General features: G+C 46.9%; 1 protein-coding gene across 1 annotated transcript; it reads left to right on the plus strand.

Moving 5' to 3' along the window:
- Positions 1-321: 321 nt before the first annotated feature.
- rdh8a (retinol dehydrogenase 8a) lies at positions 322-10,009 on the plus strand. The gene is made up of 6 exons (XM_052518827.1): positions 322-735; positions 4,745-4,906; positions 8,000-8,179; positions 8,321-8,414; positions 8,601-8,784; positions 9,071-10,009. Exons 1-6 carry the CDS (start codon positions 630-632, stop codon positions 9,296-9,298), a joined length of 954 nt encoding a protein of 317 aa, XP_052374787.1. The 5' UTR covers positions 322-629; the 3' UTR covers positions 9,299-10,009.
- Positions 10,010-22,906: the final 12,897 nt, after the last annotated feature.

Raw genomic sequence — 22,906 nt, forward strand, 5'->3', positions numbered from 1 at the left:
CATAACATATTTTATGAATTCAATTTGTAACATATAATATGAATTGTAATTTGTAACATAGCTTATCATACGAAATGGATGATAGACATCCACAAATTAATACCATACAAAACATAGTATGTACTAAATGAAGTAACTCGGATTTATGTAGTTTACAGAATAATACGAAATACTCTGAGACCAGGTTGCAGCAATAGGCAGGCCTCTATGTCTGACAGATGTGAATGCATCCAAACACAGCAATATTAAACATAGGCACTACTGGGAAATAAATATTTATTGAGGCTGTTGTTCAAAATTACATGAAAAATGCTTATCAATGTAACCCCTACCCATATGTTAGGCTGCCACACACAGTAAAACAGGGATTCATTTAGGTTCTTTAAAAAAAATCAATTCAGGGCAAGCAACATTTATCAGATTAAAAATTCTGCTGGCAGTCGAGTTTGCGAGGTGCCTCGTCTTCTTTAGTAAACGATTTTATAGGACATGTGACTAAATTACCCGCTCACATGGCCGCTGAGTTTGCATGATCCGCTTTAGTTTTTAAAGTCCAGTGCTCGAGCTCGCTCTGCAACAACCATCCGGAGCCGAAGACCACTAAAACGCACGACCTAACCGGACAAGCTATGGCGAGCAGTGGACAAAAAGTAGTTCTGATCACCGGTTGCTCCTCCGGCATCGGGTTACGAATCGCGGTCCTGCTGGCCAAAGATGAAAAGAAGCGTTACCATGGTAAATGCGCTTTCTTTACATTGTTTATCTGCCTTTAACTTCAGAAGCTTGATCCGAGATGCTGCTAAAATCCCTCTGATCTTTGTTTGAACCCTTGTGGAATATGTTCTGTGTACAAATAGGGTCATCATTAAGTCTATCTATCCAAAACAACTTTTACGCGCAGGTTTCACCTTTGCGCCCATACATTGTAGCCTTCGTGTTTTACTTTTAGACTAAATCTCCTATTGCTAGTGTAATCTCCTATTGCTAGTGTAATATATATATATATATATTTCCTATCGTGAGCCCTCTGGTTCTCTATCCTCCTTGATTCATCTATTATCATCTGAAAGCTAAGTTTCCGGGGTACGGCTCCGCGAGGATGCGGCTTGCCTGGCGGGGATCATAAAAGAGACTGCCAGTTCTCTTTCAAGTGACTTCTCTCGTACAAAGCCCTCTTTATCGCACTGAATTGTAGACCGCTGCACCGGTTTAGTGCCGTGTCTAATGCGCTTATAGTCCCCTCTCTGGAGCGAGTGTTGAAAGAGGGACAAAGTTTGAGACCTGTACACGCGAAGGTTCACTAGCGAGGCTTGTTTGAAGTCTTCATCGGGGCTCAGCGGAGCTCGGGGAAGGTCGCGGACCTTGTACGTTTGTCATCCACTTTCCAGCTACAGACATCCCATCATTAATGTCAGTCTAGGGTTACGTAGAATTGTTCTTTCTTTGAGGGTAGTGGGGTCTTGGGATTTATTGCCGTGAAATAGAGGAGCGCAACAGAATCGATTAACAGCTCCCTCAACAGTACTCAGTTGTGAATCATTCTCGTTGAACTGTGACCTGCTTCCAAGAAAGAGAGAGACCACATTGCAGAAAATAACATGATCTGTTCTCTCTGAAGGATCATGAAAATCCAGATTAAATATTGCGCTGTTATTCTGAGTATTAATTGGTAGCAGTGACATTTGCCAACTACAGAGAAACCTCAACAATCCCAGTTCAGGGCAGTGTGGTTCCATTCAAGAATGTTTACTAAGCTGTTGCCCAAGAATAATTCCAACAACAACTGAAAGAACAATGCAACTGTTGTTCTGTTGAAACTCATACATCTCTCTGTTGTTTGACAGACACCCAATTCTCTCATCATGAAGATCTTACTCATAGGTGTACAACACGTGCCCTTCGACAGACAGTATGCAGTCGAAGCTGGCACTGTCTGTCATAGTTCTCCACTAGCACTTCCACACCCTCACTAGTAAAGCAGATATGAGCAGTGCTTATTCTAGTCACACACCATTATTCGATGATCTTCCACTCACTCCATAGACTGGATTGTCATTGGGGGTTTTGGGTCAGAGGTTACAGAACCAGATGAAATAAGAGGATGTCTTCATTCGTCAAGGACAGCAGGTCTTCAGATCAGTGCCTGATTCGAGCTGTTGATTTCCACCATTGATCTCTATTGTGTAATACTGTTGTCTCTCTATTTCCGTGTTAGAGCTCATCAATAAACACAGACGTGGTTGACCTCACTGTAAACTTGGAATGGAGAATGTCAAGTCGCAAGATGCAAACATGTGGAAAACCTTTCTGTACATACTGTAGATGGTAGATACTGTTTGTTACTCTATGTGGGTTCATGTCTCCCAGGTCCAGAGTTCAAAGGGAATCAATAGTGGTGTTACACAAGCGGATGGACGTGGAATAGACCCACTGACCTGTTCCTATGCATTCCATCCTGAGCTGGCTGGCTGCCTGGCTGGCTGGCTGGCTGGCTGGCTGGCTGGCTGTCTGTCTGTCTGTCTGTCTGTCTGTCTGTCTGTCTGTCTGTCTACATATAAACCTGTGTGCAAGTCTACTATATATGCTTATCTATGTGTCAGTGGGTCAGTCATCAGTCTGTTCCATGTAGTCTCACATATCTCAGATCTATTACTCTCTCTCTCTCTAAATGTCTCTCTGTCTCTCTAAATGTCTCTCTCTCTGTCTCTTTCTCTCTCCCTCTCTCTCTCTCTCTGTCTCTCTAAATGTCTCTCTCTCTCTGTGTCTCTCTCTCTGTCTCTCTCTGTCTCTCTAAATGTCTCTCTCTGTCTCTCTAAATGTCTCTCTCTCTCTCTGTCTCTCGAAATGACTCTCTCTGTCTCTGTCTCTCTGTCTCTCTGTCTCTCTCTCTCTCTCTCTCTCCTCTCTCTGCTCTCTCTCTCTCTCTCTCTCTCTCTCTCTCTCTCTCTTTTTTTCTCTCTAAATGTCTTACTCTCTCTCTCTCTCTCCCTCTATCTCTGCCTCACTCTCTGCCTCTCTTTTTTCTGCCTCTCTTTTTCCTGCCTCTCTCTCTCTCTCTCTCTCTCTCTCTCTCTCTCTGTCTCTCTAAATGTCTCTCTCTCTCTCTCTAAATGTCTCTCTCTCTCTCTCTCTCTCTCTCTCTCTCTCTCTCTCTCTCTCTCTCTCTCTCTCTCTCTGTGTCTCTCTAAACGTCTCTCTCTCTCTGAACCTCTCTCTGCCTCACTCTCTGCCTCTCTTTTTCCTGCCTCTCTCTCTTGTCTCTCTCTCGCTCTCTTTCTGCCTCTCTCAATTCAATTCAATTCAAAGGGCTTTATTGGCATGGGAAACATACACTGCATGGCTAAAAGTATGTGGACACCTGCTCGTCAAACATCTCATTCCAACATCATGGGCATTAATATGGAGTTGGTCCCTGCTCCACTAGATGTTGGAACATTGCTGCGGGGACTTGCTTCCATTCAGCCACAAGAGCATTAGTGAGGTCGGGCACTGATGTTGGGCGATTAGGCCTGGCTCACAGTCTGTATGGTCCTCGCTTTGTGCTTTGTGCAGCAAAGGGCCTTCTCCAAACTGTTGCCACAAAGCTGGAAGCACAGAATCATCTAGAATATCATTGTATGGTGTAGCGTTAAGATTTCCCTTCACTGGAACAAAGGGGCCTAGCCCGAACCATGAAAAACAGCCCAGACCATTATTCCTCCTCCAGCAAACTTTCCAGTTTGCACTATGCATTCAGGCAGGGAGCGTTCTTTTAGCATTTGCCAAACCCAGATTTGTCCGTTGGACTGCCAGATGGTGCAGACTTATTCATCACTCCAGAGAACGCATTTCCAGAGTCGAATGGCGGCGAGCTTTACACCTCTCCAGCTGACGCTTGGCATTGTGCATGGTGATCTTAGGCTTGTCTGCGGCTGCTTGGTCATGGAAACCCATTTCATGAAGCTCGCCATGAACAATTCTTGTGCTGACATTGCTTCCAGAGTCAGTTTGGAACTCGGCCGTGAGTGCAACTGAGGACAGTCAATTTTTACTCGCTATGCGCTTCAGCACTCGTCTGTCCTGTTCTGCTTGTCTGGCCTATTATTCTGTGGCTGAGACCTTGTTGCTCCTAGACGTTTCCACTTCACAATAACAGCTCTTACAGTTGACTGGGGCAGCTCTAGCATGGCAGAAATTTGACAAACTGATTTGTTGGAAAGGTGGCATCCTATGACGGTATCACTTTGAAATTCACTGAGCTCTTCAGTAAGGATATTCTACTGCCAATGTTTGTCTATGGGGATTGCATGGCAGCGTGCTTGATTTTAAACACCTGTCATCAACGGGTGTGGCTGAAATAGCCGAATCCACACACTTTTGGCCATGTAGAGTATGTTTACATTGCCAAAGCAAGTAAAATAGACAATAAACAAAAGTGAAATAAACTATCAAAAATGAACAGTAAACATTACAATCACAAGTTTTAAAGCATTAGAGACTATGGCTATGTACAGTGTTGTAAGGATGTACAAATAGTTAAAGTAATATGGGTTTTATTTACAATGGTGTTTGTTCTTCAGTGGTTGCCCTTTTCTTGTGGCAACAGGTCACACGTATGGGAAGACCCTCATGCTGCTTCCTCTGGATGTGTGCAGCGATGAGTCAGTCAAGCAGTGCATCAACAGTGTCTCTCTCTCTGCCTCTCTCTCACCCCCCTCTCTCTCTGCCTCTCTCTCTCTCCATCCCCTCTCTCTCTCTCTCCCAGTCATTGCCACCATGCGGGACCTGAAGAAGAAGGATAAGCTGGTGGAGGCAGCAGGTGATGCGTATGGGAAGACCCTCATGCTGCTGCCTCTGGACGTGTGCAGTGATGAGTCAGTCAAGCAGTGCATCAACAGTGTCAAGGACCGCCATATTGATATCCTCAGTGAGTTAACAGTGCTGGAACTAACGAGCTAAACCTCCTGCCCTGGCCTTTCGTGTGGCAATGACCTGATCTCTAGCCCTGGGACAAATAGCCTCGCCTTTTTAGTGTGTGTGGGTTTGTGAATGTGTGTGTTCCAGGGCATGCGTTCATCCTGCATTCGTCTAGGCCAGGGATATTCAACTCTTACCCTACGAGGTTCAAAGCCTGTTGGTTTTCATTTCTACTTGTTTAATAATTGGTGTCCCAGGTCTAAATCAGTCCCTGGAGGAACAATGAAAAAATGCAGTGGAACTGGCTTCGAGGTTCAGAGTTCAATTAGAAGGGTCTAGGCCTATGTGTATATGTACGCCTTAAAACTATAACCTCTGTTTCAACTGCTGGACTTTTCCAGGAAAACTGTTTCTATTTATAGGTTCACTCCTGACCCTCCACTCCCCGACACTACCCCCTCTACCCTTAATACAACAAAAACAGCTCAGTAGACTGTTACATCACACCTCTCTATTTATTTCATTCATGTACTGACCCCTAGTGGTGACAGTGATTGGTGCAACTGTCTGACCAATGGAGTTCATGTTTTTGAGTTTTTTAATTTAACTAGGCAAGTTAAGAACAAATTCTTATTTACAATGACGGCCTACCCCGGCCAAACCCGGACGATGCTGGGCCAATTGTGCACCTCCCTATGGGACTCTCAATCACAGCTGGATGTGATACAGCTTAGATTCAAATCAGGGACTATAGTGACACCTCTTGCACTGAGATGCAGTGCCTTAGACCACTGTGCCACTAGGGAGCCCACAGAGAAAAAAATCATACATTTTTCCCAAGTATTTCAAGACACAAAACTAGTGTTTATACAATTCAAACCTTTATATAACTAGGCAAGTCAATTAAGAACACATTCTGGCTTTCTTGATGTCTATAGTATTCTCTCTGGTATGAAATCTGGTTTCCACTCAGTTTATGGATGTGTCACTGCAACCTTAAAGGTCCTCAATGATGTCACCATTGCCCTTGATTCTAAGCAATGCTGTGCTGCTATTTTTATTGACTTGGCCAAAGCTTTTTTTATTATTTTTAAATTAAACCATTATTTATTTAATTTTGATACAATAGACCATTCCATTCTTGTGGGCCGGCTCAGGAGTATTGGTGTCTCTGAGGGGTCTTTGGCCTGGTTTTCTAACTACCTCTCACAAAGAGTGCAGTGTATAAAGTCAGAACATCTGCTGTCTCAGCCACTGCCTGTCACCAAGGGAGTACTCTAAGGCTCAATCCTACGCCCCACGCTCTTCTCAATTTACATCAACAACATAGCTCAGGCAGTAGGAAGCTCTCTCATTCATTTATATGCAGATGATACAGTCTCATACTCAGCTGGCCCCTCCCAGCTCCCTTTTGTGTTAAATGCTCTACAACAAAGCGTTCTTAGTGTCCAACAAGCTTTCTCTACCCTTAACCTTGTTCTGAACACCTTCAAAACAAAGGTAATGTGGTTTGATAAGAAGAATGCCCCTCTCCCCACAGGTGTGATTACTACCTCTGAGGGTTTAGAGCTTGAGGTTCTCACCTCATACAAGTACTTGGGAGTACGGCTAGACGGTACACTGTCCTTCTCTCAGCACATATCAAAGCTGCAGGCTACGTCGTCCAGGTTAGGGAGGGATTGGCCAGTAGGGATATCCTTGTCTCATCGTGCACCAGCGACTCCTGTGGCTGGCCGGGCGCAGTGCATGCTAACCAAGGTTGCTAGGTGCACAGTGTTTCCTCCGACACATTGGTGCAGCTGGCTTCCGGGTTGGATGCCCGCTGTGTTAAGAAGCAGTGCTGCTTGGTTGGGTTGTGTATCGGAGGACGCATGACTTTCAACCTTCGTCTCTCCCGAGCCCGTACGGGAGTTGTAGCGATGAGACAAGATAGTAGCTACTGGATCATGGATCCCATGAAATTGGAGAGAAAAAAGGGGGTAAAATTCAACAACAAAAAAGAAAAAAAGGAAATAAAATAAAAGAATATCAAAGCTGCAGGCTAAAGTTAAATCTAGACTTGGTTTCCTCTATCGTAATCTCTTTCAGCCACGCTGCCAAACTAACCCTGAATCAGAGCGGAGACATCATTTATAGATCAGCAGGTAAGGGCGCTCTCGAGCGGCTAGAAGTCCCTTACCATTCGGACATCAGATTTGCCACCAATGCTCCTTATAGGACACATCACTGCACTCTATACTCCTCTGTAAACTGGTCATATCTGTATACCCGTCGCAAGACCCACTGGTTGATGCTTATTTATAAAACCATCTTAGGCTTCACTCCCCCCTATCTGAGATACCTACTGCAGCCCTCATCCTCCACATACAACACCCGTTCTGCCAGTCACATTCTGTTAAAGGTTCCCAAAGCACACGCATCCCTGGGTCGCTCGTCTTTTCAGTTCGCTGCAGCTAGCGACTGGAACGAGCTGCAACAAACACTCAAACTGGACAGTTTTATCTCAATCTCTTCATTCAAAGACTCAATCATGGACACTCTTACTGACAGTTGTGGCTGCTTTGTGTGATGTATTGTTGTCTCTTGCCCTTTGTGTTGTTGTCTGTGCCCAATAATGTTTGTACCCTGTTTTGTGTTGCTACCATGTTGTGCTGCTGCCATGATGTGTTGCTACCATGTTGTTGTCATGTTGTGTTGCTACCATGCTGTGTTGTCATATGTTGCTGCCTTGCTATGTTGTTGTCTTTAGATCTCTCTGTATGTAGTGTTGTGTTTTCTCTCTTGTCGTGATGTGTGTTTTGTCCTATATTTGTATTTCATTTATTTAAATGTTTAATCTCTGCCCCTGTCCCCGCAGGAGGCTTTTTGCCTTCAGGGAGGCCGTCATTGTAAATAAGATTTTTTTCTTAACTGACTTGCCTAGTTAAAAAAGGGTTAAATAAAACAATGACAAAACATCCGTTGTGACTAAAGCTTTAGAGCCTCAGCTCTAATCCTTAACGATAGGTGTCTGTACAGAAGGCTACAGCGTAGTATCGGTATAGTATCGGTAGTGTGACTACAGGTCTATAACCCTTTTCTCTATCTGTGAGTCTCCCCTCAGTCAACAATGCAGGTGTGGGCTTGTTGGGACCCGTGGAAAGCATCAGTATCGAGGACATGAAGAGGGTGTTTGAGACCAACTTCTTTGGCGTGGTGAGGATGATTAAAGAGGTCATGCCTGACATGAAGAAGAGGCGGGCGGGACACATCGTGGTCATGAGCAGTGTTATGGGTCTACAGGGTAAGACTGGCATGCCAATGATTGAGGGGTTGTCTAGCGCACTTACAGATCTGGACCAGCAGGCGAACTGTAAAAGCTGTAGATTCCGGTCCTGCTCTCTGACTACCATTCCTCCTGACCCTGAGTCTGCTCTGCCTGTAGGTGTGGTGTTCAACGATGTCTACACTGCCTCCAAGTTCGCCATGGAGGGCTTCTGTGAGAGTATGGCTGTCCAACTGCTCAAGTTCAACGTCCAGTGAGTTCCTCTCAATCTGTCTTGTACTCCTATTGGGTTTCTGTCATTACATCTCTTGGTATCTTTCACAGTGGACATTCAATTACAGCCAGTGACTCAATACCTGGTTACTGTGTCAGCAAAAATAAAGAATTGCCGTTACTGTGTAATAGATTAATAAAGATCTATTCTGTTCTCTCCGGTCAGTTTGTCTATGATTGAGCCAGGGCCGGTGCACACTGAGTTTGAGACGAAGATGATGGAGGACGTGGCCAAGATGGAGTACCCAGGAGCTGATGCAGACACAGTGCGCTACTTTAAAGATGTTTACCTGCCCTCCTCCAAGGATATCTTTGAGGCCATGGGTCAGACCCCAGAGGACATCGCCAAGGTTAGTGAACACGCTCCGCTCCCTGTGTCACCCTTTGGTTCATGGGATTTTGAGTTTGCCTAGTGTAATGGAACCAATGGAATAGTCCCAGAAGTACAAATCCAATCCAATCTGGGACTCCAGACCAACAAACACAAAGTATTTGAAAGAAACTCAGGTGTGCTATAAACACTCAGATGTTCTCTCTCTCTCTCTCTCTCTCTCTCTCTCTCTCTCTCTCTCTCTCTCTCTCTCTCTCTCTCTCTCTCTCTCTCTCTCTCTCTCTCTCTCTCTCTCTCCCATGTAGTGTACTAAGAAGGTGATCGAGTCAAGGAACCCTCGCTTCAGGAACCTGACCAACAGCCTGTACACGCCCATCGTGGCCATGAAGTATGCCGACGAGACAGGAGGCCTGTCGGTCAACACCTTCTACAACCTGCTGTTCAACTTCGGCCCCCTCATGCACATCACCATGAGCATCCTTAAGTGCCTGACCTGCAGCTGCCTGCGCCGACGCACCATCTCACCGAACTGAGAGAGACCGGTCTTGGTATGAAATGTAACCCTATTCCCCATATTATGCATTACCAGGGTGAAAAGTAGTGCATTATATAGGGATAGGGTGCCATTTTGGACATACCCTGTGAGAAATATACAGTGGTGTAGCTCATTGACACCCAAACCTGGACCACCTGGGGGAAGGAGGGGGCATGTAGTTCTCGGCGAGAGAGGCCGTGAGAGAACCAGGATAAGCTTTGGCCAGGCAACACGCACAATTGCACAAACACAGACAGTACAGTGTGACTTCATGCATGGGGCTAGAAGTTTTTTCTGGTCAGATCATGTGATCGGGAAAAACTCCTGGCCCTCCTCATACATACACATGATTACACACAAACAACTTACCCACAAACACAGCCAGGCATCTCCTCCGTCCTGGTCTTTTAAGGTACTGTTGGGGCAATGACACTGTCTGTCCATCTGTCCGTCTGTCCGTCCGTCTGTCTGTCTGTCTGTCTGTCTGTCTGTCTGTCTGTCTGTCTGTCTGTCTGTCTGTCTGTCCGTCCGTCCGTCCGTCCGTCCGTCCGTCCGTCCGTCCGTCTGTCTGTCCGTCTGTCTGTCTCTGTCTGTCTGTCCGTCTGTCTGTCCGTCTCTGTCTGTCCGTCTCTGTCTGTCCGTCTGTCCGTCTGTCCGTCTGTCCGTCTGTCTGTCTGTCTGTCTGTCTGTCTGTCTGTCTGTCTGTCTGTCTGTCTGTCTGTCTGAAAAACAAAGCACACATAACCAGTTACAAAGAATAACAAAAAACAACAGCATTGCAATCACAGTGAAAGCGTAACGTAGCACCCAATGAACTTAAGACTCAGGCCTTGCTAAACTCTTAGTACAATGCAGTATTTAGCTCTGAGTTACGAAGAATCTACTAGATTCCTTCATTGTACATTTAATTTGATGTATGTCTTTATAGTAGTATTGTTGTTTTGCTGTTTAATCATATTATTTCTGCATCTTTTTACAAGCTGAATGTGTGGTTTTTAAAAGTGTATGAATTGATAGATTGTTAATATCTTATTTTTGAAAGTAATTAATTGATTTAGAAATAAACTTCTTGGTTTACTCTGAAAGAGACAGCCTTTTTCTTAATGACGCTGTAATGATGAGGCATTTAGCTCAATGTCTTTGGTGGCGTTTCCAGAGAGCCTGGTTTCCATTGTGCCTGCAGGACTCTATGTGAACCAGTTGGGGGCACTAGATCACTGTGTGTTCTCTCTAGCTGTACCATCAGCTGGGGTGAGATTCCACTGCAGACGCGATAGCACACACAGCTCAATGAGCAGGAGACCTGTTGAGAGTATTGCTTGTTGTCTAGGGATGGAGATCATTGTAGCCATATGATATTGGTTTGTTTTCGGGGGGGTTGTAAGTCTTGATTAAGGTTATTGTTCTTTGAAGTTACTGATCTCTGTGAGTTGGGACTAGATAATGTTTTTCTAGGGTCTGAGTGGATGTTTCCAACCACTGGTGTTGAAAGTTGTTCTGTGTGTGGTTCGACTGGAGAGCCAGTGAATGATAGTGTGTGAGAGAAAGTTGGTTTGCAAATGACCATGGAAATGTCTCCTGTTAAGTATCCGTGTGTGTGTGTGCGCGCCTGCGTTCTTTTGCATCTGCTTGTGTGCAGTGTGTGTGTGGACCAAGCCGGTGATCTGTTGATGGATATAAAGAGGTCATGGCCTGCTCCCCATCCAGCCCCCCCCCCCCCTCACACACACCCTGCTTTGTGCCATGTGAGAGAATATGACCTGGTTCCCATCCCTGAGGAGGGGTGAGCCCTGTTAATGACAACCTCCTCCTCACAAACGGCCCCACTGCACCCCAGAGCCTCCCTCACCAGCTGCTTCCCCCACACCCTCGGCCTCGGACCCTCAGCCCTGGATCCCCAGTCCACTGAGAGAGAGAGAGAGAGAGAGAGAGAGAGAGAGAGAGAGAGAGAGAGAGAGAGAGAGAGAGAGAGAGAGAGAGAGAGAGAGAGAGAGAGAGAGAGAGAGAGAGAGAGAGAGAGAGAGAGAGAGAGAGAGAGAGAGAGAGAGAGAGAGAGAGAGAGAGAGAGAGAGAGAGAGAGAGACACACACAGACACCAAGAGAGGGAGAAAGAGTGAGAGAAAGTGAAAGAGAGAGAGACAGAGAAACCAACAGAGAGGGAGCCCAGGTATGTCTGTAGAGTCCCTGTCTGTAGAGTCCCTGTCTGTAGAGTCCCTGTCTGTAGAGTCCCTGTCTGTAGAGCTGGTACCCAGAGGATCCTGGCTGTGTAGAGCTACATATTGCAACAGAGGTAGCAGCCAGGTCTTTCTGTGCACTGTGCAGTAAGGGGAGCTACATAGGTCTGTGTGTATGTGTGTGTGTGTGTGTCTTCATCAGAGGCGACAGCTACGCACAATGGAACAAAGACGCTGTCAATCACAATCAAATGGGTGGGGGGTCAGTCCGGGGGGGAGGGGGGTGGAGCCTGTGTTCTGAATGTTGCCGAGGCCCCGATGTGGGACGCTGCAGGGTGGGGGTGGGGGCAGTGAGGGGCGGGGGTGTGTCTGATTTAGGAAAATTAGGGATGGGGTGCCCCAGGCTGAATAGAAGACCTGTTTACTAATTGAATGAACACAGGAGTTACAGCAAGTCTCATTAAACAAAAGGTATTATTCTTATCAAACCATTGTTGGGCACTTTTGTTTCAGAATCAAGAACATAATTGCGATATAATCAGGGGCAACATGATGTGGCTTGGTCTTGACCCTGTCGCAATTACTAAGCCACTAAATACACACAACTCACACTGATGCACAAACACACAGCCTCCACATGCACACTCCAAATGTGTAGACTTATATAACCTTCACTTATGAACGAACACTCAAGCCCGCATGCACACGCACACACAGGCACACACACATACAAATACACACACACACACACACACAGGGAGTAGCTAAAACATTTTCTTTGGCATTCTCATCGTCAGACACATTCCTAAAGTGTTTAGTCTTGGTTGTCGCCGGGTCAATTCTGGTTCAGTTCAGGCCCCTTCTCTGTTCCATCAGGACCAATACGTCTTGCTCGTCCCTATGTCCTCAGAGAGAAGGAGCGAAAGAGAAGGAGAAAGAGGTGAGCGAGACTAAAGGAAGAGGGAGAGAGAGGGTGAGTGGAGTTGAGGTCTAGTCGAGTGCTTCACTATGAACTCAGGGCATGATGACAGATAACCACAATGCCAAGCTGCTGTGTAGGCTACCTCCTCTGCATCCTCATTCTCAATATCACTTAGATGATGCCTGACCAAGGTCTATTTGAAAATGTGCACTATACAAGTAAATGTCCTTTTGGGCGGATACACAGTGTCAGTTTTTGTTACCTACCAACTGTCTTTTATATGTGGGTCCACTCTCCTTAATGCTCCACTGTAAAGCAACCTCTTGTCTTGTTTTTGTGCCCAGCTGAATGAGATAATTTTGAAAACTATTGAAACTTCTACAAAAAATATCAATTGAGCGAAATAATGAAACGGAAACAGCAAGTATAGTAATAAGCAAAATCTTTATCAAAATCTTTCAAGTGCCAAAAAAACAATGGCCCATATTTGCAGCAGGGTGTTCAGTGGTGTCCCCTCTTGGAGAGTCGGCCTCTCTTCTTGTTAGAGCCACTGTTCTTGGAGGTCAACATTGCAGCATCAATACAGGAGTCTGTCTGACCAGCTCCCTTCATCTTGTCCTGGTCAACATCAAGCTCCAAAGCAACCATGGCCTGAGGAAAAAAAGAAACATGGCTCTTAAGTGCAAAACCAGAAGCAGGCGGCGGAGCAAGCAGAGCAAGGCGGGTGGAAAGGACAGGCAAAGCAAAGGGGGGTGGAAAGGACAGGCAGAGCAAGGTGGGTGGAAAGGACAGGCAGAGCAAGGCGGGTGGAAAGGACAGGCAGAGCAAGGTGGGTGGAAAGGACAGGCAGAGCAAGGCGGGTGGAAAGGACAGGCAGAGCAAGGCGGGTGGAAAGGACAGACAGAGCAAGGCGGGTGGAAAGGACAGGCAGAGCAAGGCGGGTGGAAAGGACAGGCAGAGCAAGGCGGGTGGAAAGGACAGGCAGAGCAAGGCGGGTGGAAAGGACAGGCAGAGCAAGGCGGGTGGAAAGGACAGGCAGAGCAAGGCGGGTGAAAAGGACAGGCAGAGCAAGGGTGGAAAGGACAGGCAGAGCAAGGCGGGTGGAAAGGACAGACAGAGCAAGGCGGTGGAAAGGACAGGCAGAGCAAGGCGGGTGGAAAGGACAGGCAGAGCAAGGCGGGTGGAAAGGACAGGCAGAGCAAGGCGGGTGGAAAGGACAGGCAGAGCAAGGCGGGTGGAAAGGACAGGCAGAGCAAGGCGGGTGGAAAGGACAGGCAGAGCAAGGCGGGTGGAAAGGACAGGCAGAGCAAGGCGGGTGGAAAGGACAGGCAGAGCAAGGCGGGTGGAAAGGACAGGCAGAGCAAGGCGGGTGGAAAGGACAGACAGAGCAAGGCGGGTGGAAAGGACAGGCAGAGCAAGGCGGGTGGAAAGGACAGGCAGAGCAAGGCGGGTGGAAAGTACAGACAGAGCAAGGCGGGTGGAAAGGACAGGCAGAGCAAGGCGGGTGGAAAGGACAGGCAGAGCAAGGCGGGTGGAAAGGACAGGCAGAGCAAGGCGGGTGGAAAGGACAGGCAGAGCAAGGCGGGTGGAAAGGACAGGCAGAGCAAGGCGGGTGGAAAGGACAGGCAGAGCAAGGCGGGTGGAAAGGACAGACAGAGCAAGGCGGGTGGAAAGGACAGGCAGAGCAAGGCAGGTGGAAAGGACAGGCAGAGCAAGGCGGGTGGAAAGGACAGACAGAGCAAGGCGGGTGGAAAGGACAGACAGAGCAAGGCGGGTGGAAAGGACAGGCAGAGCAAGGCGGGTGGAAAGGACAGGCAGAGCAAGGCGGGTGGAAAGGACAGGCAGAGCAAGGCGGGTGGAAAGGACAGGCAGAGCAAGGCGGGTGGAAAGGACAGGCAGAGCAAGGCGGGTGGAAAGGACAGACAGAGCAAGGCGGGTGGAAAGGACAGACAGAGCAAGGCGGGTGGAAAGGACAGGCAGAGCAAGGCGGGTGGAAAGGACAGGCAGAGCAAGGCGGGTGGAAAGGACAGACAGAGCAAGGCGGGTGGAAAGGACAGACAGAGCAAGGCGGGTGGAAAGGACAGACAGAGCAAGGCGGGTGGAAAGGACAGGCAGAGCAAGGCGGGTGGAAAGGACAGACAGAGCAGGCGGGTGGAAAGGACAGACAGAGCAAGGCGGGTGGAAAGGACAGACAGAGCAAGGCGGGTGGAAAGGACAGACAGAGCAAGGCGGGTGGAAAGGACAGACAGAGCAAGGCGGGTGGAAAGGACAGGCAGAGCAAGGCGGGTGGAAAGGACAGACAGAGCAAGGCGGGTGGAAAGGACAGACAGAGCAAGGCGGGTGGAAAGGACAGACAGAGCAAGGCGGGTGGAAAGGACAGGCAGAGCAAGGCGGGTGGAAAGGACAGACAGAGCAAGGCGGGTGGAAAGGACAGACAGAGCAGGCGGGTGGAAAGGACAGACAGAGCAAGGCGGGTGGAAAGGACAGGCAGAGCAAGGCGGGTGGAAAGGACAGACAGAGCAAGGCGGGTGGAAAGGACAGACAGAGCAAGGCGGGTGGAAAGGACAGACAGAGCAAGGCGGGTGGAAAGGACAGACAGAGCAAGGCGGGTGGAAAGGACAGGCAGAGCAAGGCGGGTGGAAAGGACAGACAGAGCAAGGCGGGTGGAAAGGACAGACAGAGCAAGGCGGGTGGAAAGGACAGACAGAGCAAGGCGGGTGGAAAGGACAGGCAGAGCAAGGCGGGTGGAAAGGACAGACAGAGCAAGGCGGGTGGAAAGGACAGACAGAGCAAGGCGGGTGGAAAGGACAGACAGAGCAAGGCGGGTGGAAAGGACAGGCAGAGCAAGGCGGGTGGAAAGGACAGACAGAGCAAGGCGGGTGGAAAGGACAGACAGAGCAGAAAGGACAGGCAGAGCAAGGCGGGTGGAAAGGACAGGCAGAGCAAGGCGGGTGGAAAGGACAGACAGAGCAAGGCGGGTGGAAAGGACAGACAGAGCAAGGCGGGTGGAAAGGACAGACAGAGCAAGGCGGGTGGAAAGGACAGGCAGAGCAAGGCGGGTGGAAAGGACAGGCAGAGCAAGGCGGGTGGAAAGGACAGGCAGAGCAAGGCGGGTGGAAAGGACAGGCAGAGCAAGGCGGGTGGAAAGGACAGGCAGAGCAAGGCGGGTGGAAAGGACAGGCAGAGCAAGGCGGGTGGAAAGGACAGACAGAGCAAGGCGGGTGGAAAGGACAGGCAGAGCAAGGCGGGTGGAAAGGACAGGCAGAGCAGTGACTGAATGCTAGCAGGATAGTCCATATCTCCAATCATCTTTGTTGATAGCGATGTTGTGTTTCCATAAGTGGATGAATTGGTTTCATTTAGTATTGTAAAGCCTCAACCCTTAGCTACCTCTTCCAATTCAAATTAGTTTGAACATTTTTTAAGTATGGTTTTGTGTGACTACAGCGCCAGCGATACAAAAATAAAGACAAGTTCTCATTAAGCGAGGCATCAAAGCGGGCAACCCACACACCCGCCCAGCTTCAGTTGGGTCATTATAATTCTAAACAATGCATTCTAAAATAAATCACACACGCCAAGCACACTCACCTTTGATGAGTTTAGGCCATTAGTCTCTGTAGGACAACATAATCATATTTCAGGTAAAATACAAGTGTAACATTGTGGTGTTTCCCAAAGCCTTTCTCAGACCCCCTCGTAGCCCCAGTGTCCCTTCACATCACTTTACCTGTAGAAGGCCTTTCAAACTGATCTTCAGTAGCAGGCCCAGTCCTCCCAACACACAGGAGAGACCCAACATCACAGAACCTGCTGTCTCCAAATGTTGGTCTTCAGTCTCATTAATCAATCGAACCGGCCTCCTCCATACAATCTCACTCACTCCAGCATTCTCCAAAGTCTGGAAGTCAGCCACACGGGTCCGCAGGAATTCAAAGCTAGGCACAGCATCATTTTGGGGTGTCTGAGTCAAGGTCTGTCCGGTCTTGGTGGTGGTCGTGTTTTCTTCAGTTGTCAAGTGTCGTTTGTACAGGATATTCAGAATGGTGTAAGTGTCGGTCTGGAGTTGAGGGGTGGCGGCCCACTCCTTAGGGATCATGGGGGGTAACAGGGTGTCCCGAAGCACCTCGCCATCTGGGAGTCTGTCAGGGAGTCCAGTGTGTAACGCCACCATGTAAAGAGTCACGGACAAAACAACAGTACTACACTTCAAAGCCATCGCAAGTGCAAGGAGTAAACTCAGCAAAAATGTAAAAATCAACCACTCTCTAGAAGGAAAGATGAGTTATGAGGTTCAGAATTGGAATTACGTTGTCATGGTAGTGCCATACAGTGGATTATGATGTCACAAAAGACTGCCAACAAGTTCTGCCCCATAGAATCAATAGAATATAATTAATTTAAATTATATACAACCCTCCTTTATGAAATCACTACTAATATGGTCAAGTTGATGATTGGTTTAGATGTCTATGTGGGATCATTTCTCCATTCACAGTAGACAAGTATCATCAATATAGTGAGTTCAGCTGAAAGCATGACAGGACATATCCATTAGCTGCCAACTGATTTTTATATTTTTATATTTTTATATAATTTAAACTTAACAACAAAGCTATTAGAAAGGTGGAACAAATATATTTTTGGCACAGAGGTTGAGGTCATCAATGTAAAACAGTCATGACTAAAATTGACTAGTCTGTCTGGCTAAAGAGAGAGATGCAGGACTCCTTTCAACCTTTCTACTTCCATGTTTGATTCAACTACACATCTGGTGATATGTTATTAATTGTGAATTGTTTAAAGATTTTTTGTTACCTGGGTGATTCTACAAAAGTGGTGCAAATTCTGTCCCACCCACAAAAAACAATATAAAATAAAGTTGTCTCCAAACTTAGGACATTCATTGACATCATGATATGTTCTAATTCAATCCAATGCAATAGCAAACATATTGTTAAATTAATATATACTGAACAAAAATATAAACGCAACATGCAACAATTTAATTGATTTATTTGATTTACTGAATTTGATTTGAGTTACAGTTCATATAAGGAAATCAGTCAATTGAAATAAATTCATTAGGTAATAGGTGCCAGGCACCGGTTTGTGTCAAGAACTGTAACGCTGCTGGGTTTTTCATACTCAACCGTTTCCCGTGTGCATCGAGAATGGTCCACCACCCAAAGGACATCCACTCACCTTGACACAACTGTGGGAAGCATTAGAGTCAACATGGGCCAGAGTCATGAGAAAATACGTTTTGATCAGTAATGGAAATAAAAGGGCTGAAAACAAATTGGCTCCCTATTTAAAAAGAAGATGGAGAAATACCTATGAAGGAAAAATGTAGTTTTGTTGCTGGTACAGCCAACTAGCGCAAAAATAACATTGCGATACTTCAAAATGATACGATACCGTATATGGTCAAATATTATATCCCAATATGTAACTGTATAGAGTAACTGTAAACAAGTTATATTCCATAGAATTAGAATCAATCAGTTCTGATGCTATGATCACCTCTCCTTTAGGACATCATGGATTTACCATGATTAAAACAGGTTGATAGATACGGGATCAAGTTTTCTCCCTTCACAAGTACCATCTCACAAGTTCAGCACAAGCATGATATGTTATAAAATTGTAACAGTAAAGATATTACACATGTGGGAAAAATCCATTCTTGGCACAGATGGGAACTAGGAATCCTAACAGTCAACATAAAGCCCTGGAGAGCCCTGCAGTCCTCTCCAGCTGCCTCTGGCCATGGTAGGGCAGGAGAGGCCTGTAGTTCTCTCCGGCTGCCTCTGGCCATGGTAGGGCAGGAGAGGCCTGTAGTTCTCCCCGGCTGCCTCTGGCCATGGTAGGGCAGGAGAGGCCTGTAGTTCTCTCTGGCTGCCTCTGGCCATGGTAGGGCAGGAGAGGCCTGTAGTTCTCCCCGGCTGCCTCTGGCCATGGTAGGGCAGGAGAGGCCTGTAGTTCTCTCCGGCTGCATCTGGCCATGGTAGGGCAGGAGAGGCCTGTAGTTCTCCCAGGCTGCCTCTGGCCATGGTAGGGCAGGAGAGGCCTGTAGTTCTCTCCGGCTGCCTCTGGCCATGGTAGGGCAGGAGAGGCCTGTAGTTCTCCCCGGCTGCCTCTGGCCATGGTAGGGCAGGAGAGGCCTGTAGTTCTCTCCGGCTGCCTCTGGCCATGGTAGGGCAGGAGAGGCCTGTAGTTCTCTCCGGCTGCATCTGGCCATGGTAGGGCAGGAGAGGCCTGTAGTTCTCCCAGGCTGCCTCTGGCCATGGTAGGGCAGGAGAGGCCTGTAGTTCTCTCCGGCTGCCTCTGGCCATGGTAGGGCAGGAGAGGCCTGTAGTTCTCCCCGGCTGCCTCTGGCCATGGTAGGGCAGGAGAGGCCTGTAGTTCTCTCCGGCTGCCTCTGGCCATGGTAGGGCAGGAGAGGCCTGTAGTTCTCCCCGGCTGCCTCTGGCCATGGTAGGGCAGGAGAGGCCTGTAGTTCTCCCCGGCTGCCTCTGGCCATGGTAGGGCAGGAGAGGCCTGTAGTTCTCCCCGGCTGCCTCTGGCCATGGTAGGGCAGGAGAGGCCTGTAGTTCTCTCCGGCTGCCTCTGGCCATGGTAGGGCAGGAGAGGCCTGTAGTTCTCCCCGGCTGCCTCTGGTCATGGTAGGGCAGGAGAGGCCTGTAGTTCTCCCCGGCTGCCTCTGGCCATGGTAGGGCAGGAGAGGCCTGTAGTTCTCCCCGGCTGCCTCTGGCCATGGTAGGGCAGGAGAGGCCTGTAGTTCTCCCAGGCTGCCTCTGGCCATGGTAGGGCAGGAGAGGCCACTGGGCCATGAGGACAAATACAAAGAGTCACTCTGAGGCCCATTGTCTATCACACACAAACACACACCCACACACGTCAAATCAAATCAAATGTTATTTGTCACATACACGTGATTAGCAAATGTCATTGCGGGTGCTTCTAGCTCCGACAGTGCAGTAATGTCTAACAAATTACACAACATATACCCACTACACTATATATAAGACTATATACATATGGACGAGCGATGTCAGAGCGGAACAGACTAAGATACAGTAGAATAGTATAGAAAACAGTATATACATTTATTTTTTATTTATTTTTTCACCATTATTTAACCAGGTAGGCAAGTTGAGAAATAGTTCTCATTTACAATTGCGACCTGGCCAAGATAAAGCAAAGCAGTTCGACACATACAACAACACAGAGTTACACATGGAGTAAAACAAACATACAATCAATAATACAGTAGAAAAATAAGTCTATAAACAATGTGAGCAAGTAAAGTGAGATAAGGGAGGTAAAGGCAATAAATAGGCCATGGTGGTGAAGTAAATACAATATAGCAAGTAAAACACTGGAATGGTAGATTTGACAGTAGACGTGTGTGCAAAGTAGAAATACTGGGGTGCAAAGGAGCAAAATAAATAAATACAGTATGGGGAAGAGGTAGTTGTTTGGGATATTTATAGATGGGCTATGTACAGGTGCAGTGATCTGCGAGCTGCTCTGACAGCTGGTGCTTAAAGCTAGTGAGGGTGATAAGTGTTTCGAGTTTCAGAGATTTTTGTAGTTCGTTCCAGTCATTGGCAGCCGAGAACTGGAAGGAGAGGCGGCCAAAGGAGGAATTGGCTTTTGGGGTGACAAGTGAGATATACCTGCTGGAACGCATGCTATGGGTGGGTGCAGCTATTGTGACCAGCGAGCAGAGATAAGGCGATAATAATAATAATAATAATAATAATAATAATAATAATAATAATAATAATAATAAGATAATAAGAGATAATACATATGAGATGAGTAATGATGTGCAAAAACACACATGCACGTACATGCAGTTCTGTTCATCTACACCACTCCACTGTGCTCTAATCTCATACAAACTCTTGAGGGTCACCCATTCAATGAGACATGGCGAATAGGTTATCCCTCATTCCCTAAACCGTTGAGCGGGAGGTCTGTTCAGAGCCAGAATCATCAAATTATTCGGGTCCAGGAAACACAAAAGGAATTCTGGCCCATTATGGTCAGCCTGTTCAACATGTGGCGACAAACAAAAGTTGTTTAACAGAGACAGAAAAGGTATTGTCATAATGACAACATGGTTGTTGTTGTCCGCTCTGCCCCTCTCTAACCTCACGAGGAACATAAACAATTTAGTAGGAATTTCCAGACGGAGGACAAACTGAGCCAACCACCATATCGCTCTGTTCCACTCCTTCCCTTTCTCCAAAGCCCCATGTCCCCTACCAGTCACTGTGAAATGTGTGATTGTGATTAGAGGGCCCAGTCTGTTCTACAATTATCACTCTGCTCATAGAGATAGAGGCAGATTTCTTATTGTACCAGACTGGGAGGGGGTAACCCGACCTGCTGGCGCCGCCCTACTGGTAACACATGATCCACTTGTTTTTCTTAAAGACACACTGGGGCTAAATAGCATCCTCCCCCTACCCTGAACTGAAGCATTCCCCATGCTATTGGTTTATGCTGCTAGACACCGAAACTCAGATATCTGTGAAAAGCAGAGCGCCAACAAGCGGAGACAGGTGTAGATAATCAAACAGGTACACACACACGCATACTACCTGCCTTACTCTCTCTGACTGAGAGCCAAAAACACACCCATTTCACCTGCCAAGTTTCACCCTTCTCCTTAATCATTTCCTAAAGTTCTTTAGAAGTTCTCCACTCCCTAACTCCCACCCCTTCAGCTTCGGGTAAGGTTAAAGGGGAAGGTGTGTGTCTCTATGTTAGCTGGTGTGCAATCTTTCATTTTAAGGAAGTCTCAAGGTTTGCTCGCCTGAGGTAGAATATGATAGACTGCAGACCATACTATTTACCTCACTCAGCGAGCTGTATAGGGCCATAAGCAAACAAGAAAATGCACATCCAGAGGTGTCTCTCCTAGTGGCCAGTGATTTTAATGCAGGGAAACTGAAATCCACCTTACCTCAATTTCACCAGCATTTCACCTGTGCAACTACAGGCAAAAAAAAGTCTAGACCACCTTTACTCCACACACAGAGATGCATTCAAAACTCTCCCTCCATTTGGCAAATCTGACCATAACTCTATCCTCCTGAATCCTGCTTACAAGCAATAACTCAAACAGGAAGTACCAGTGACACTGGTATTTTATTTTATTAAGCCCAAATGACAGCGTGCAGTGTAAAGGCACAGGGATGAAGATCAGACAAACACGTAAAGTGACAAATTTGCTAGTCTGTACTTGCAACTTTATAGGTCAGATGTGCAGTAATCAAGACGGGAGATGACAAGTGCCTAATCCAGGCACTTGTCATCTCCCAATTACTGCAACTCGCTGTTGGCTGGGCTCCCTGCCTGTGCCATTAAACCCTACAACTCATCCAGAACGCCGCGTGCAGTGTAAAGGCACAGGGATGAAGATCAGACAAAACAAGGACACTGCGTTCGTAACTGAGTGACAAATTTGCTAGTCTGTAATCACCACCTTCCGGAGACACCTGAAACCCCAACTTTATAGGTCAGATGTGCTGCACTGGTTGTCATAAGGTGTGCATGTTCTCTGGATAAGAGCCCTGCTTTATCATTGGTTTGAATGATGAATGATGTGCGCAATTCCAATCCATATAATACAGTATAATACAATACAGTAATACAGTAATACAGCAATACAGTAATTCACACTTAAAAATATTAGCTACTGGAGTTAGTTTAATGTATTTACCAAAGAGAACATATAGCTAGTTATGGGCTTTTATTATTTGCTGTTGTGCGTAAGGTGCAGTAGCCTATATCAAAGGTTGCAAGTTCAAATCCCCGAGCTGACAAGGTACAAAATCTGTCGTTCTGCCCCTGAACAGGCAGTTAACCCACTGTTCCTACGTCGTCATTGAAAATAAGAATTTGTTCTTAACTGACTTGCCTAGTAAAATAAAGGTAAAATTTAAAAAAAATTAAATATAGGTTATTGGATAATGACACAATCATTTGGTTTTTTGGGGTGCTTGGGCTCATTACATGTTGTTCATGTAACGCTCATAAAATGTATTTAATGTCTGGCTCATCAGGCTCAGGTAGCATCAGGCTTGAATTTTCGATCAAAGCTCTAATCAAATCCAGACACAGGCCTATTTATATGCTTTATAATGCTTTTGAATTACACTTCCGGTTTTGCTGGGAAATACCGGGTTACGCGGGAGAAAAATGATTTATTCTCGGGATGGAACATTTGTAAAATAACTGAAAATATTCAACCCTAACACCCACCCCTATCCCTGTCTAACAGTAATCCACACAGCATCATACTCTCCATCTCTTCACTCGGTTTTCACTGATTTATTTTATCTTTATCCAACTAGGCAAGTCAGTTAAGAACAAATTCTTATTTTCAATGACAGCCTAGGAACAGTGGGTTAACTGCAGAATGACAGATTTTTACCTTGTCGCCTGGGGGATTTGAACTTGCAACCTTTCGGTTACTAGTCCAACACGA

This window comes from Oncorhynchus keta, chromosome 5 (genome assembly GCF_023373465.1).
Source record: "Oncorhynchus keta strain PuntledgeMale-10-30-2019 chromosome 5, Oket_V2, whole genome shotgun sequence".
Lineage (NCBI taxonomy): Eukaryota > Metazoa > Chordata > Actinopteri > Salmoniformes > Salmonidae > Oncorhynchus > Oncorhynchus keta.

What these genes read in the sequence shown, in the direction of transcription:
- rdh8a (XM_052518827.1), top strand. Translation starts at nt 630, where the DNA reads ATGGCGAGCAGTGGACAAAAAGTAGTTCTGATCACCGGTTGCTCCTCC. An exon ending in CCGCCATATTGATATCCTCA is followed by an intron (nt 4,907 to 7,999) that starts GTGAGTTAACAG and finishes GTCTCCCCTCAG; the next exon opens with TCAACAATGCAGGTGTGGGC. An exon ending in CCCCAGAGGACATCGCCAAG is followed by an intron (nt 8,785 to 9,070) that starts GTTAGTGAACAC and finishes TCTCCCATGTAG; the next exon opens with TGTACTAAGAAGGTGATCGA.